Here is a 15,709-nt window from a genome sequence, read left to right on the forward strand (position 1 = left end):
AAGGTTGACTGCTTAACCTCAGCCAAATCTGAGTGCAGTACAACTCTGAAGCAGTAAGATAAGCAGCAATGGCTGGAAGACTGAGGGTTTCTGGTCAATGCAATGAAACAGGCAAGAAAATGAAGCCTGCAAGAAGGGAAACAAAATGCTACAAAATGCAAGTAGTAAAAAATAAAAATCAAAGGAGTAACTTTACTACTTTGAGCCACCTCAATGAGACCCCAAAACAGGTTTTGGGTATGTGAGTAATTTAGGAAGAGAGTGAAATAGCTACAAGAGGACTGTGTGAATGAGACAGACTTGAAGTTTGGCAGCAAGTGGGTAAACACACCACTGTGCTTTGATGACAAATATAGTTTTAGCAAAGTGCCTCTGGATTGGTTGGTGTCAGTGTATGAAAAAAAAAAAAAAAAAAGTTGTTTGAAGATTTTAAAACAATTCATAGAAGTTGGAAGTGCATTCACTGGTTCAGCGGGGGGGGGGGAAGGGGGGAAGAGAAAGGTAGTTTGTCAGCAAGGTTCAGTCTTCAATAAATAGACTCAGTCCCCACCTAAGGATACAACACAGATCTGGGAACCCTGGATGTGCCGCTCTACCTTCTCACACCCTCGTGTGAATTCCTCCTTCTTGATGAGCAAGTAAGATAGAGAACCAAGAACTTAAGGGTTGGATGTTTTCCAGATGTTCCTGAACTGTGGTCTAAAAGCCTTTTTCAGTGGCACATGACGAGCTGCGCAGCCTCATGATGATCCTGGCTCCATCCTTTGTGTGCAGCTGCTGCCCTGACAGCTAAAAGCATAGAACCACAGAAGCCACTAGGGTCTGTTGCTCCATAAAAGGAGGAAGCTGCTGCTACAAGGTCATGGAGGAGCTACCATCAGAGAGATCTGCTACCTGAAGGAGCTGCTGCCCGAAATCTCACTGCAACACCACCTAGGGAGCCACCAGAGAGGCTATCACATGACAAAGAAACTACTGGGATTACTAAGGGGATAGCTACCACAGAAAGGAGCCATTGAGACCACCACATGAAAAGTCAGGCTGAGAAGGAATGTTGGCAAAATCTGGTTTCAACTTCTATTCTGAGAAGGGAGGTAGATGGGAGTAAAAAAGTAGATAAGAGAAAGGAGGCCAGACCAAGGTACCTAGAAAAAAAAAAGTCAGGTACCTAAAGGGAGATTTGGGGTAGGGGAATAGTGAGGCAAGTAGGCATAGAGAAACCAGGACACCTGAAGGTAGTAGGTTGATTGAACTTGAGTTTTAGCATGGGGGAAAACTGTACCTGTGTGAGGCTCATGGGGGTGGAAACATCAACAGCAGTGGGAGTTTATTTTGAATGTGTATGTGGGGGAAAGTGTGGAATGGATTTTGTTTGGTGGGGACACTGATTGTATGTGGGAGGAATTCACTTTGATTTGGAAAGAGTAATCATGAGATTGCCTCACTACTAAGAGATGCTCTATAATATGAAATGTTGGGAAACCCTTGTGTTCTCTTTCAGAGTCTAATTGAACTGTCAGTATCCAGTCCTGCCTCATTATTTTGTCCTGTAAAAGATCCTAACAGGGAACCAAATTCCTGCTTTGTGGAAAGTAAGCAGGGCCTAAGCACTCCATTGGACTTCTTCTGTACTCAGTAGAATGTGCATAATTACAGAATTTGAGTGTGCAAATCGATTCAAAAGCACAATTGGGATAAAACCTATCATATGCATATACACATATGCAAGTGATTGCAGATGTGCAATTGCACACAGAGGTGGTGAGTTGAAATCCCTCTGGACCATTTGGCAATTTATATACAAAAAAAGACTTCCATCATCATCACGTGACAGATTATTTTTCCATGGAGGAGACTAATTTCTAAGAGATTTAGATGTCCTATATGAAAAGCATATAATCAATTGTCAAATTATTGCACTGATATTTGTTACAATGTAAATAATAAGTCATCTATTGTCTGTTTTGAATTGCGACTTTCCTGAAACACAAAGCACAGGAAAGTCTTTATAAACTCAGTCTCTAACACAGTTTATCTGGAGGTTAATTGGGAAGTGCTGGGAGAGTCTGCTTCTATCTGCATAATATTTCAACCAAGAAAACCCATCCCTAGGTTTTAAAGAGGGTTTTAGGATTCCAGATTATTTCCTTCCTTCCTTTTTTCTTCTTCTTCTTCTAAGTTGTTGTACCAGGAAAGTCTCTAGACATAGTTTGGAAGAAAGTTTGTATACTAAATACTTTAAATTAACTTCTTTGTTTACTGCACCATAATAAAAAAAATGTACTGTTTATAAATTTTCCAGCAGGGACTTTTACAACAATCCAAATGTATTGTTTGAAAATCTAATAATAAACAGGCTGGAAAGGAATACAAATACTATGGTGGGAAATATCTTTGAGCTGAATTTCACTTCCATGGTTGGTTCCCTCAAATCAATTGTTGGCAATTGTGAAAAGGGTAATTTTTTGTTACTGTACCCCACCAATCCAGATTAGTGAGTTTACATATCACAGGGTTAGTCAAGCAATTGCAACACTACGAATTTTAAGCTTTTTGGATTTTCTGCATACTCTTAACTCTGCACTACCCAGAACCACATGAGCTTTACTGAATAGAAGAAAAAGCTAGAATCAGTGCCTTTAAAGACCCAGAGAAATTGCAGACAAGTTGGAGCCACATCAGCTTGTGCTTTAGAAGTCAATTTTACAAAAAAGAGTGACGTCTCCAGGTTCTTGGGATCTATGTGACCATTCCAAAGAGATGAAGTGCATTGGAAAAAACAAGAACACTGCTTTAAGTTAACAACAGCCCTAAAATTCTGGTCTAAAATCAGCACTAAATAGGGAAACGGGGTGGGGGTGAGGGGGAAAAGAGGGGTGTTAACCATTTCAAACCCAACTCTCCAAAAACAAAACAAAAAATGTCACCGATCTTTATAGAAACCTCTTCTGCTCAGAACACCAACATTTTGTTTAGTGATTTTATTCAGTGTGTCCTCTTACCAAGAAGTGATGCTTAAAAGATGAGACTGGAATCTGTTCAAAAGTAACCAGGATGTCCAATATGGCAGGTGTTGCTTAGCTTTAGATCTCATTCCATCTTCTTAATTTATTAAACCCTCTCTTAGAAGGCAAAGACCTTGCCCAATTGAGTATTGAAAGTCATCTATAATGGGAATCTTTAGGAGGAGAGATTACTCTTTCACATAAAGATCAAGGGACTAGTTGTAGAAGACCTCAATCACTAAATTTGTGGGAGGTAGGGGAGCAGACAACCAGGGAAGGGTTTTGAGTCAGTCATCAAGGTATGAACGGGCAGAGATCCATTTCTCTAGAATGAAGGTGCTATAACTGCCACCCAGTTTGGTGAATATTAGTGGTGCAGCAGCCACACTGAAAGGAAAAGCCTGGCACTGGAAGTGTAGTCGCTCAAGGGAAACCCAAAGAATACGTGGTGATAAGAGGCTGTAGACCCATGCAGTTATGTATCTTTTAGATCTGGATGTGATACACTTACATGGCCCCTGCTGAACCTCGTGGGACCAACAGTGAGGCAAGTCGAGACCTTCAAATCTTGCTGAAAGACCTCTATAACAAGATGATCCAATATGGCTCCAAATTTCTTCTTTTCTGGCTCACCTGAAGAGGAAGAAACACTACACAGGATGTAGGATCCAAATTCTTTAGGTAGATTCTTTAAGAAAACAAAGCCCAATCATGTGTGATAGGTCAAAACTATTTCTTAAAAGATCTGCACACAGGAACCTTGAGGGAGCAATGCTGATAGAAGTAGTCTGGATTTCATATGGAATGAATGTTAAAAGCATGTTTGTCCCCAGAACTTAACCTCTGTTCTATAATAAGAAAGGGGCCATGAGAGTGTCCCGAATACATAAATAAGTGCTGTAGTACTTTCTTCTTAAACAGCCAATGTATAAGGCATCTTAATTTGATGGTAGCAACCTTATAGGAACTTGATAAATAAGATTACATTGATCCTTCAGGTACTGTTTTTAAATCTCACTCACATATACAGAGCACTAATAATTAGCTAACAGGGAGTTCCTTGTGATAGTTCTTGCATTTGTTCATTTCTTTTCAAATGAAGACCCCTTTGGTGTGAAGAGAGGATCAAACATCAGTATAAAGAAAGGGATCTAAATGAAATCCTGTACAAAACAGAGTTTATAATAATATACTCTACTATTGTCTGAAAATGAGCATTCATCAAAAGTCTCCTTAAAGGGGATTTAATGAATTTAAGAGACACAAAACAGCATTTTTTAATGTTTTATGTAAAGCTTTCTTCCAGTAAAATGCCTTTTACAAAGGTATGTTCTATCCCCTCCCCTTTATAAAACTGAACTTTTTAGAAACAAATGCTGTAAGAAGGACAACACAATGAAGTTTGATGCTTCATGTCAAAATACAGGGATATGTTTTTAAAAAGTGTTATAACTAAGTGAAATTCTCTAATTGTAGAGCCATGAATGAAAGTACGGATTAAAGAGTTAGCCTCCTACACACTTATTTTAACATGCATGGAATCAAGCCTTTTCAGTTTCTTCTCCACTACACTTCTTTTAATAAAAAGAAGAGATACTTAATAGAAAATCACATTAAGGCTATAAATCTCCCCTGGAATGCAAATTCTTCTGTCTTAAATTTAAACCAAAGCCAATTAGATCTCAGGTCACAATACCACTTTCTGAATGGTAACAACAGGGAACTGATGACCTTCTTACCTGTCGTGGCTGTTCAGTCACTCGTTGTGGATCTGATCTTACTTTATTGCTAGGATGGTTGGTAACTTTGGTTACTGGCTGTTTGAAAATGGATGCTGTTTGTCTGATTGGTAGTGTCGTATTTAGGTCTGGTTTACCCTGTTTAAAATAAAAAAAAAATTAAAAAAAAGGATTAGCAAAGACTGTATAACAGATTGTTGTTGGATTAACCCATTTTTACTGACTTGTGAAAGAATTTGTTGTTACTGCACTAATGAGTTCTTGGATAGCTAACCTTTCAACCAACTCACTTATTCTAAAGAAAAAAGTGAGGTTTAGAAGTTTCTATGCCCTGGAGAAATAAAGCAGCATGACAGCCCACTTTTCCTTATTGGAAAATATATGTTATTTATTTAAATGACTTGTTGCTAAAGTGAGCTATTGTCAGAAAGCTAAAGACAAATTAAGCCTTCCAATATTCAAAACAAGTAATTTAGGGTTCTAATAAACCCTAAAGTATTATTCAGAAATTCACAGATCTTAAGACCAAAATGGACCAATATGATCTAATTGAACCTCCTACATAAACACAGATCATAGTATATCCTGCATCAAGGATCTTCATAACTTTAATTGAGTTAGAGCATCTCTTTCAGAAACATTTTAAATCTTAGAGTAAATGACATGAAGTGACAAAGAAACCCTCACAACCCTAATAAACTGTTCTAATAGCTAATTACCCTCACTACTGTGAAAATAGCTTGTTTGTATATCAATACCGTCTATATTTTTAAAAATTTTATATTTTGAATGGGTTTCATCTTGGTGTGCTTTAAGTAACTTCTCTATCAATATGGAGATTTTAGAAGATAAGCTGTTTAACCTATAATCTAGTTCCAAACTACGATACTTACTGTAAAATCTTGTTTCCAAGAAGAATGAAAAAAATTGCCCTGGTTTTAGATTAGCTCAGGAGAAAATGGACATAAAAATGTATCATAAGTGTGAACTTATTTTTATTTTACTGATAAATGAATGTTTGCACGACTGGCTCTGTTGTGCCCAGGTATTTGCATCACATATTTTTATAAAAGAGGATTATATTTTATTTCTCATACACCGGTGACAATATTTTTAGGATACATGATCCAGATAAGAGTATGCTAGTTTCCTCACATGTGGTCCTATGCTTGATATTTTGGAAGTGGTCACAGGTTGAAAAAAACTTCTGAGATACAGAAAATACCAAATATTTTATGAATTGCTGGCTAACACACTCCACATACTTAAGAACTGTGGCCAGTGTTTTCGTCCATGATAACAGAGTAATTTCGGATTTTCAAAACTTTTTATTTCAGAAATTTTGGATATGCATTAAATTAATACAAAAAAAAACAAAACAAAAAAAAAAAACATGTAATCGACAAACCTGAGCAATATGTAATCATTTACAGCACAAAAATGCGGTAGCCTACATTACATTTACAGACAATTTTTTTCAAAAACCAAAATTGTCAGTTTTAGAACACTAAAAAAATGTATTAAGTGATCATCAGTATAAATACAAAACAAAATTCTTGCCACACAAGACTATACAATTAAAATGAAAGTTGGATTATTGTTTTATGCAACAATCTAACAGCAAGGGGAAATTTGCAATAAAAAATACATTTCTGCTTAAACTAACATTTTATTGCAAATATCTGTATATCACATATATCAGCATACAAATATTCACTGACACACGCTTAGGATAAATTAAAACTCATTTGCGCATACATCTTCATATTTTCCAATCACATACAGTAATGTTGCGGGGTTAGCACTTGCTCAAGATTGGAGAAACTGTGTTCAGCATCAACTGAATTGCACTGGATTGCCAAAACAACATGAGCAATCTGGCTAAGTCTTGGCAAACGTTTGTCCATGCTTTTCCAAAAACTGGAGAGACAAATGTCATTGGTACTAGGAAGTTAATTTACAATGTTCAAGTAAACTGCTCGCTCATCCTCACGTACAGAACTCCGCAGCGCCATATTCTCTTCATAGTCACTGAAGTTGCAGGAGAGTACACAAACTTGCTTGAGATCAAAGATTCTCACATCACGAAAAAAATCTATATGCTTGCTGTTTGTATTTAAATACCCATGCAATTTCTCTGCACCGCTCTGAAAAACTTGACGCTTGAGATTGTACAGTGCAGTCTGTCTTCTGTACTGAAGTATTGCCAGCAGATCAGATGCAACGTTGTACACTTCTGTTGGTAATGTCGACCGTGATTCAAACTTAAGTGGTGTATGAACAAGTGGAGTTACGTCTGCTTCAATACAAATTAAATTTGCCACAAGCAATTCACTCTGCAATAAAACACTTAGCTCCTCTAAAACGGCTGTCGTTCCTCCAATTCAATTTCCCAAGCAATGAACCCCTTGTAGTACTCCACATGATGGCAGTGATAGTCTACGGCTTTAATCTACAACTTTAAACCAAGTAGTCCATATTGTTTCAACTGGTTCTAGTGGTAATGTCGGACTTTCAACTCCAAGGTCGATAAGAACAGCTTTTTTGTTAGAGCACAGACGGTCCACTTCCGTATACGAACGGCACCAGCAATCACCTAGTAAAGCTGTAATGTGTGCCCAGCAGGCACATGAATGCAGTTGTTTAAAATGCCATTTAAACTGTCTTTGAATGACTTTTACATGTACTCTGCATTTACTGTCACATAAGCCACTACATTTGAAAAGTCAATTTCATGGTGTACAAGGATCTTTATAACAGCTTGTGCAACTGTAGAGTAGTTTAACATGTTCTAACTCTACTGTTTCTATGAGCTTGGCAGCAGCTGGGAAATCTTCTGAAACCTGCATCAGCTCTATTAGAACATTTGCAACATACTGGTGTAGGCTGTCTGTATATTCATCCACAATTATAGCTGCATGCTCATCCTTCAATTCAACAATCAGTTGTTGCTTGTTTAGTTCAAAGACGTGGGGAAGATGGACTCATCTCAGTGTACTTCCTTGCGGGATACAGGCCCCATTTCATATGTTCTTGTTTAGGAATTCTCTCATTTGGGGATTGTCTAGTTTTTCTAGTGGGATGTTTGCACTGCAACAGACCTCCACCCATTCTTGGTACTACCTTTTCCCTGTATTTCTGATTTTCATTTGGTCATGCAAACACACCAGTAATTGTGAAATGTGTCTTCGCTACTCTCACTTCGCCACTCTCTGCCCTTCGTTTTCTGTTTTTCTGTTGCTGCAACATGAAATGGACCTTTAATGTGGTTGACTATGCAGTCCTTTTTAACATGATCAAGAACTTTGCTGCAAATTGTACAAAATAACTTCCCTCCATCCATATGGAACATATCTTTGCTGAATTCTTTAACACTATCCTCATGTTTAATCATTTAGACATTGGTAGGAAACGGCTCAAATGCCTGAAGCACAAGGTAGAAAATCTTAAGGAATCGATGATTCCAGAAATGAAAGGTAATTTCAGGGAAAAAACGCAGCAATATTGCCAATTTCCAGAAAACACTGACCCTACTAAGAACATCCCAGCCTTTTTCAGGGTGTAAAAGTGAAAGTGTGGCTGGATGCACACACGTCTGTGCTGACACCTAATAAAGCCACACAGGATAGGCGCTGGAAAAAAAATGAAGCTCCCCAGGATTAAACAGCCCTAAATATTTTCCCATAAAGTATGCTCTGTGTTTTAAAAAGTCTTGAGAGACTTTATATTGTCATCTGTAATTTCTGATAAATAATAATTGTTAAACTTGTGCCTATCAAGAATGTTCTGTTAAAGATTGTATTTATAATATCTGTTCTGGAAGGGAGGAAAAGGGTACCCCATCATGTAAGAAAGAAGCTTTATAATTGGCTCTGAGGTTACAGATCAGATATAAGTGAATAATTGTATTCAATATAAGCTTCAATGTAAGTATATACATACTTAACCAGATGCGAATTATAGATAATAATTGATTTGGTGAAGTTCTTTTGTTTGGTTATAAATCTCAACTAAAGCCACATTCTTAAACTCCTTAGAATTTATATGGGGATTATTTTTGTACTCATCTGATAATTTACCTCCAATATTAACTTGTTTGATTTGATAGTTTCATAGTGTTTTATTTTTGTTTAATATTATTAAGGTTAGCTCTGGTGATAGGTTTTCTTGATTAAACTTTAGTTTTAGAGTTTTAATAAAATGTATAAAATAGAAACTGATATTGAGTTACAATTCCTAAGTCATATTTCCTTCAGTAAGGAACATGGATCCAGAACCTTTGAAGGCCTGGGTTGGATACCAGCTACTCTACCTAAAGGCCTGACCAGCACCCCTAACAAGTCTATAGCTCTTATTCTACAAAAATTTCTTATTTTTAGTCTGAATGTGTCTCTGAGCTTCTAACTGAATCATGTTATGCCTTTGTTTGCAATTAAACAGCGTCTATTTTGAGAAATCTTCTCCCTATGTAGAAGGGATTTTTACAGACTGTGATCTCCTTGTCTGTATTAGTGCCATGTGTTATAATAATGAATCCTCTAAATATTGCTGCCAATGACATGTCAGACACATAGAGCTTTACTGGATTCCTTTTTAAAACATTCATGAGTGTGTCATTTATTGCTCACATCCTATTGAGCAATCAGTTTTCAAACTGTAGAACTAGATCTCAAATTGCTTGTTCACTTTCACAAGGCCAGAGCTACAGTAATCTGGCAGGTTTGGATGTCCATGCATTGCACATAAGGACATCCTGTGTTTACAAGTAGGAAGTCATTACACTCTTGTCCCACCCCTTCCCTCGCCCTCCCCATGCTCTCACTCAGGAATAAAGTGGTCTCCTCTTGGAGGAGGATTAAGTTGCAGCAAAATAATTACAGCATCCACACATGGGTTAACATTTTAAAATTTAGGTGCACTGACTTCACACCTTTAATTGATATGCCTCAACTTTGCTTAGTGTTTTGGTGCAGACATGCCCTAAGTAGTAGCCCAATGAATGGTAACAAATTAACACATGGTAACTTGGTAATCTCATTTTGAAGATGTTTCCAACAGGGAAGGGCTGGGAATTTTCATGGTGGACTGAGGGCATTAGGTTGCTTTTGCTGAAGTCTGAAATATTGTTGTGCATTTGTTAATACAGTAAAGCAGCTTTGGACAATGAGGGCCACCAAAATGCAACAATGTTCTTACATTATGTACCTCTAATTTGCTAGCAGGCAAAGAAATCAGATGTTTTGAGATTGCCTTGCATCCCATAAGAGTAACTTGTGTTAGGCTAATGAATATAAATGTTTCCATCAAAAACGGGGATTTTTTTATTTTAAAAATACTGTGTTGTCACCAATTTTTTCACAAATGACACAGATCTAAAGCATGCACTGAAGTCAATGGAGTTAAGATAATGGATGAATTTGGCCCCATCATTTCTAAGCGTATTATATTCCACAAGCACTTTCAACATAGACATGAACACCAGTCTTCCAGAGCTTTTCTGAGACAATATCAAGTCTTTTGGCATTATCTCCAGAGACTTTTAAACCCAACAAACTTTGAAATTTTAGAACTTTTACATTATAAACAACCAGGGACACTTAAAAATAAACAAACAAACAAATAAAAGGCATTTTGAGTTGTGTGTTCAAGACATTTTGTGCATGCAAATTGAGTTCTTTTTTTTTTTTTTAAGTGTTTCCCTCAAATTATTCAGTGAAATGAAATATGCTGTGCAAGTACTGTGTAATCTTTCATCTCATTCTAGTTTCAACTTTTATTTTAAAGACATGTTTCTTTACATATCTTTCTATAGTCATTCAGGAGAGGGATAAACAAAACCAACTGTGATACTCTAGCACACTACTAAGAGGCAAAGAACAAGCTATTGTAGTTTGTGTATGTGATAATTCGTATAGAATCCACACATACACTTAAAAGCAGCGAATAGGAAGCTTTCCTGGGGAATGCAAGAGCTTACGCAATCAAATCCTGGAGTTGTTAAGATTTTATTTTTTAAAAAGCTTTTAGACCTTATAGTTGCAGATAAATGCGAAACAAGTATTAACTATGGGGGAACATAAGATTTACCAGACACTTAACTAGCCTGAAGTCAGCCAGGGTTGGTCTAGGCTTCAAATTTCTGTGGTGCCATGGCCCTGGAAAGTTCCCAGGCTCTTCCATATCAACCACTTTCTAGGAGGTTTAGTCTGACAGCTAGCAGGAGTCTGTCGAACTGTTCAAGCGACGAGTGAATCAATGTAAAAGTATTCTGTAACCATCCCCTTACCCTCATCCTAGCCTGCTTTTTGTCTCCTTATTATTCTCACTTCTAATGTCATATCTGTACTTTCCACTGACTTCAGTGGGCTATCGAGGAAGTCCCTAAAGTCTCCCACTGATTTCAGTGGTCTCTGGGTCAGCCCCCTAAACAGTAAGCAGGGAACTCAGCTTTACTTGTTTTGATGCAGCTCCCTGCATACTTCTGGATCTTCAGAAAATCATAATTAATTATAATTATGCAGTACAGTGTGCGGTTGATTTTCAGAGTGCAAACTGAGAATTTTTAATGAAACCATAAACTAGCATTCATCCATAGTTCATTTCATGGTGTTGGATTATGCTCCAATAGTTGTATCCTAGTGGTGGATGAAGTAGCACCTCTGTATTTCGCATAGTCTAAATTCTTAAAGCACTTTGGAATCCTTCATGATAAAGGACACAATGTAAAATGTAATGAAATGTCTATAAATGGTCTAATAAACATCACTTCATTTAAGAAACAAAGTAAGTTATGGTATTCAGTTACCAATACATTTGTTAAAGAAAGCTCAATATTCTTAATCAGAATGGGTTTAAAGGTCAAAGACTTCTCTGCCAAGTTCTGCTGCTGCTTGATTAACATCCTTTAAAAGCAGCTCTCCCCAAATAAAGTCCCTTTGCCCTTCTAGGAACTAAGGTATTACATCATCTGTCAGGCCTCGTTGTGCCACATATATGCCCCTCCAGATGTATTCTTCTTTATATAATATTTCAATGCTAGCAGAAAAGTTTTCCAGAAGGCCGTCCACTTTTCCTACTTCATACTAAGTATGATTTAGAAAGTTCCCACAATATTATTTCCAAGCCTTTCCAACCAGATGATCCTTAGGTCACTCATTACATAACGTTTGGTTAGAAAGTAGTCTAATACACTTTTCTTTCAAAATAAAGCCAACCACCAATTTGAAAGGGTCGTGGAAGGCATTTTTACAGCATAACGGTAACGGCAAACAACTGTGTTTATTAGTTCTTATTCAAAACTACTCTGAATCTCCTATTCCGTTCTCTCTTCGGGAGCCTCTCAAACCAGCAAAATAGTTTTAAATAGTTAAAATGTCCAAATTAAAGGCATTACAAATTATTTGAAAAGATTACTGTAAGACTGAAGCAAAACTCCTCCTTCCCCCCTATCCCCGACAAAGCTCATCAATCAAAAGGGTTTTATTGTTAATTCTGCAAGTTCAGTAAGTGCACTGATATCTAATCAGGATGCCTTGCAGTTTGTGTAGAAGACCAGATGACAGATTGTAAGTGACCCATAAATGCTAACAGCACAAAGAAGAAAAAAACTTATTTGCAATACCTACATGCTGTTTTCAAGTTAAAGATATCATAAAACTTAACTAATATGTTCAATTAATGATGGCAGAGGGGAAATTATTTTTTTTAAACAGAATTTTTCCATCTGTATATAAGAACATAGAACATAAGAGCGGCCATATTGGGTCAGACCAAAGGTCCATCTAGCCCAATATTCTGTCTTCCAACAGTGGCCAATGCCAGGTGCCCCAGTGGGAATGAACAGAACAGATAATCATCAAGTGATTCATCCCGTCACACATTTCCAGCTTTTGGCAAACAGAGGCTAGGGACACCATTCCTGTCCATCCTGGCTAATAGCCATTGATGGCTATATATTTCACTGCCTCAATATGGTTGAGAAAGACAGCTTAGCTGCAATTTTATACTTTGTCCTTTGCAAAAAAATGTTAAACAGAGGCAAATGATTTAGAAACCACTCATGGTAAACTGTTTGTACAAGACTAACAAGTAGTACAGTATGTGTGAATAAATGTATGCACAAATATGACCAGGTAAATCTGTTAGAGGTATTGTATAAGAATTCAGTTGCAAGGTTTACTAGAAGATGAACACCACATATCTCTCTGCTCTAACAACTGTGCGTTAGAACTCACAAATAGCAAACTTCAAGATTAAATTTAAAGTCCTTTTTACTGAAATAACTACTGAAGAAATAATCTAGTAGCCCACAAAGTACAGATTTTAAATAGCATAGGATCTTAACAAATGATATTTGCCTAAGAAACTGAACAGTAGGGTAGATTCTGATCTCACTTACACTGCTGTAAACCCAGGATAGTTTCTGTGATTTCAAGAATATTACTCGCAATTTGCACTATTGTAAATATCAGAATGTGGCCCAGACTTTTATATATAAAATTCTGCAAAACTCACTGAATTAGTTTCCTGGTACTATTCCTCTATTACTTGCCCTTCCAAAAAAGTGATGTCTGTGGGGTGGTGTTTTTTTTTTTTTAAACGCATACATTAAATGTGAAAGATCAGCATGAACGGTGTGGTCCATGCCTTCTGTCATCTGCCATTAATTTAATCTTTCGAATTCATGTCCTGGAAACCAGATGCAGCATATTATGCATTTTCATGCACTGTCCAAATATATAATTGCCAATTTAAATGAAAACATTGCAACTTGTTTTAAAAACCCAACAGACAATTTTTGGAGAGAATCCTTACAGTATAAACATCCTTATTGCATCGGTCACTACGGTATCTAGGTGTCAGCAGCCATGGCTTTATTGGTCATTTTCCTAACATGCTGCATCTATTATCTTTGCCTGTCTGTACTTTAGCCCTCCGCCCCTCCTTTTTTCTCTCCTAGCCACTATCCAGAAAAGGAGTATATTTTCCTATTAATAAAAAAGCCTGATGCGGTCTCGTTTCATAGACCCTCATCTTTAAAAAAATTGCTTCTTTTGGATGCATAATTTTAAAAGACACCAACATTTGTATAAATATTATGTAACTGCCTCAAAAGACAAGCTTCCTGGCACATATGAAAAAATATTAAACATTTTAGCTCAGAACAGGAAGATGAACAAGTGAACAGGTGGACAAGTGAACAGGATCATCTCTTGACACAAACTAACTTAACAGGTCTAATTTAGAAATGTGCTTTAAGCCTCATCTGTCATCAGATGAACACCACTGAAATTTGTTTTCAATCACACACAGAGGCCAACTCTTGAATTATTGTTTAAATTTGATGTTCCAGGTTTAGCCTCACCTTAGTTGTTCCTTGTAGTAGCAGAATATTGTCTCTATCAAAAAAAAAAAAAAAAAAAAATCTACACCTCCATGACAACTAAAAAGATAAATATACATAGACACACACAACCCTGAGCAGCAGGCTGCTTTACGCAGAAAAATTGCTAAATGCTCTAGAGGAAAGGGCAATTTTAGGATCGGAAGTAGCATAGATACACTCAAACACAGTGTATTTACTAACAAACCTTATTTTGATTGAGAGAATCATTCCTTAGTCTCTGTTTGTTCTTCTGTAATTTACTGGGCATCATCTTTCCCGTTCTGAAGTCAAAACTGCTGAGATCAACAGTGTTTCCCAGGTATCTTGCCAACTGAGGCTTGCTTCTGAACTTCTTACCACTTGGACTAAAAAGAAGAAAACACTTTAGTATGTTTTGTTTTACGAAATGATACAGCTTTGACTTCTTAGAACAGGTTTCATACCTTTTTAAATCGATACTTTAAGAAGCTTCCATATCTTTATTCCATGCATCATGTTCATTATGGTGTATTTACGCATGTATTAGGCAATTGAGCCGAGGTATCATCGCTCATCTAAAATCCAGTCCCATCCTTTGCTCAGCGTTCTAACCTATGTTTCAGGCTGATGGACACAAGTATGCACTATCGGCTTGGAAGGTATCTTTAAATGGAAATTCAAACTAAATGATTGCTTCAGCTACTCTAGTTAAGTATAAAATGCCCGCAATGAGAGATTAGATTCTGTCCAACTGCAGGAAGTCACTTGGTCTGTACAAGATGTAGGGCAGTAGACTAGGCTTCAACTGACCATCCATTAAACCCAATCATTAATGCACCAACCATCTCAAATCTCCAATGCCATTAGACTGATACAAATGTATAAAAATAGGATATAATACAGCATGGCGCCATATACATAATTCACTCACTAATGCTGGTATCAGAGGGTGGAGAAAAAACTGAGCAGTAAGCAAGTAAGCAGCAACATAAATGATGTATGATATGAAGCGAATAGTTACAGCTTTGGACCAGCATGTACCATAGCAAATGAAATGATGCTGTTTGTAGCAATATTTTGTCTGAGGCTTTATTTAGAATTGTTCCATTTGCCCCATTTGGCTGATGAATTATCAACTCTACCCTATTCCCACCTGCTCTTTTGAGCACCATCTGCAAACATTTGGTTTACCATCATCCTAAAACAATGTTATTTCTGAATGCTACAGAACTTTCCTTTTCTCCTACCTACAGCCCTTAACTTTCAATAAGGTGCACACAGATGGACTCCTGCACCCATGCAGCTCTCCACCATCTTAAATGGAGCTCCAGTGGGCACAAGATTTTGCCCAAATGCACCTCTTTTCAAGACCATGGGCCAAGCCATTATTCACTGAAAGAAAGTCAACTTAGAAAAAATTAGTCTGCCTTAATAAGGCTTAGAAGTGTGGCAGAAACAAGGTATTAAGAGACTATAAACAAACTCCTGGTTTATGACACAGTAATTTGTGACTTCCTCACAGCATAGCTGTGAAACATGGATAAAATATTCTTACTAGATCAAAGCAATCATCAAGTGTCATATGTGGTGCCAATATAGCA

General features: G+C 37.1%; 1 protein-coding gene across 1 annotated transcript in view; it reads right to left on the reverse strand.

The window, feature by feature from the left end:
• MBD2 (methyl-CpG binding domain protein 2) overlaps window positions 1-15,709 on the reverse strand; it is a 57,998-nt gene that overhangs the window by 24,955 nt on the left and 17,334 nt on the right. Inside the window, exons 2-3 of the mRNA XM_034773999.1 lie at window positions 14,335-14,494; window positions 4,745-4,882 (exon numbers count right to left, since the gene is read on the reverse strand). Of these exons, the coding sequence (XP_034629890.1) occupies window positions 4,745-4,882; window positions 14,335-14,494 (298 nt within the window). The remainder of the gene's footprint in view (window positions 1-4,744; window positions 4,883-14,334; window positions 14,495-15,709) is intronic.

Source organism: Trachemys scripta, chromosome 6, assembly GCF_013100865.1.
Source record: "Trachemys scripta elegans isolate TJP31775 chromosome 6, CAS_Tse_1.0, whole genome shotgun sequence".
NCBI classification, from domain to species: Eukaryota; Metazoa; Chordata; order Testudines; family Emydidae; genus Trachemys; species Trachemys scripta.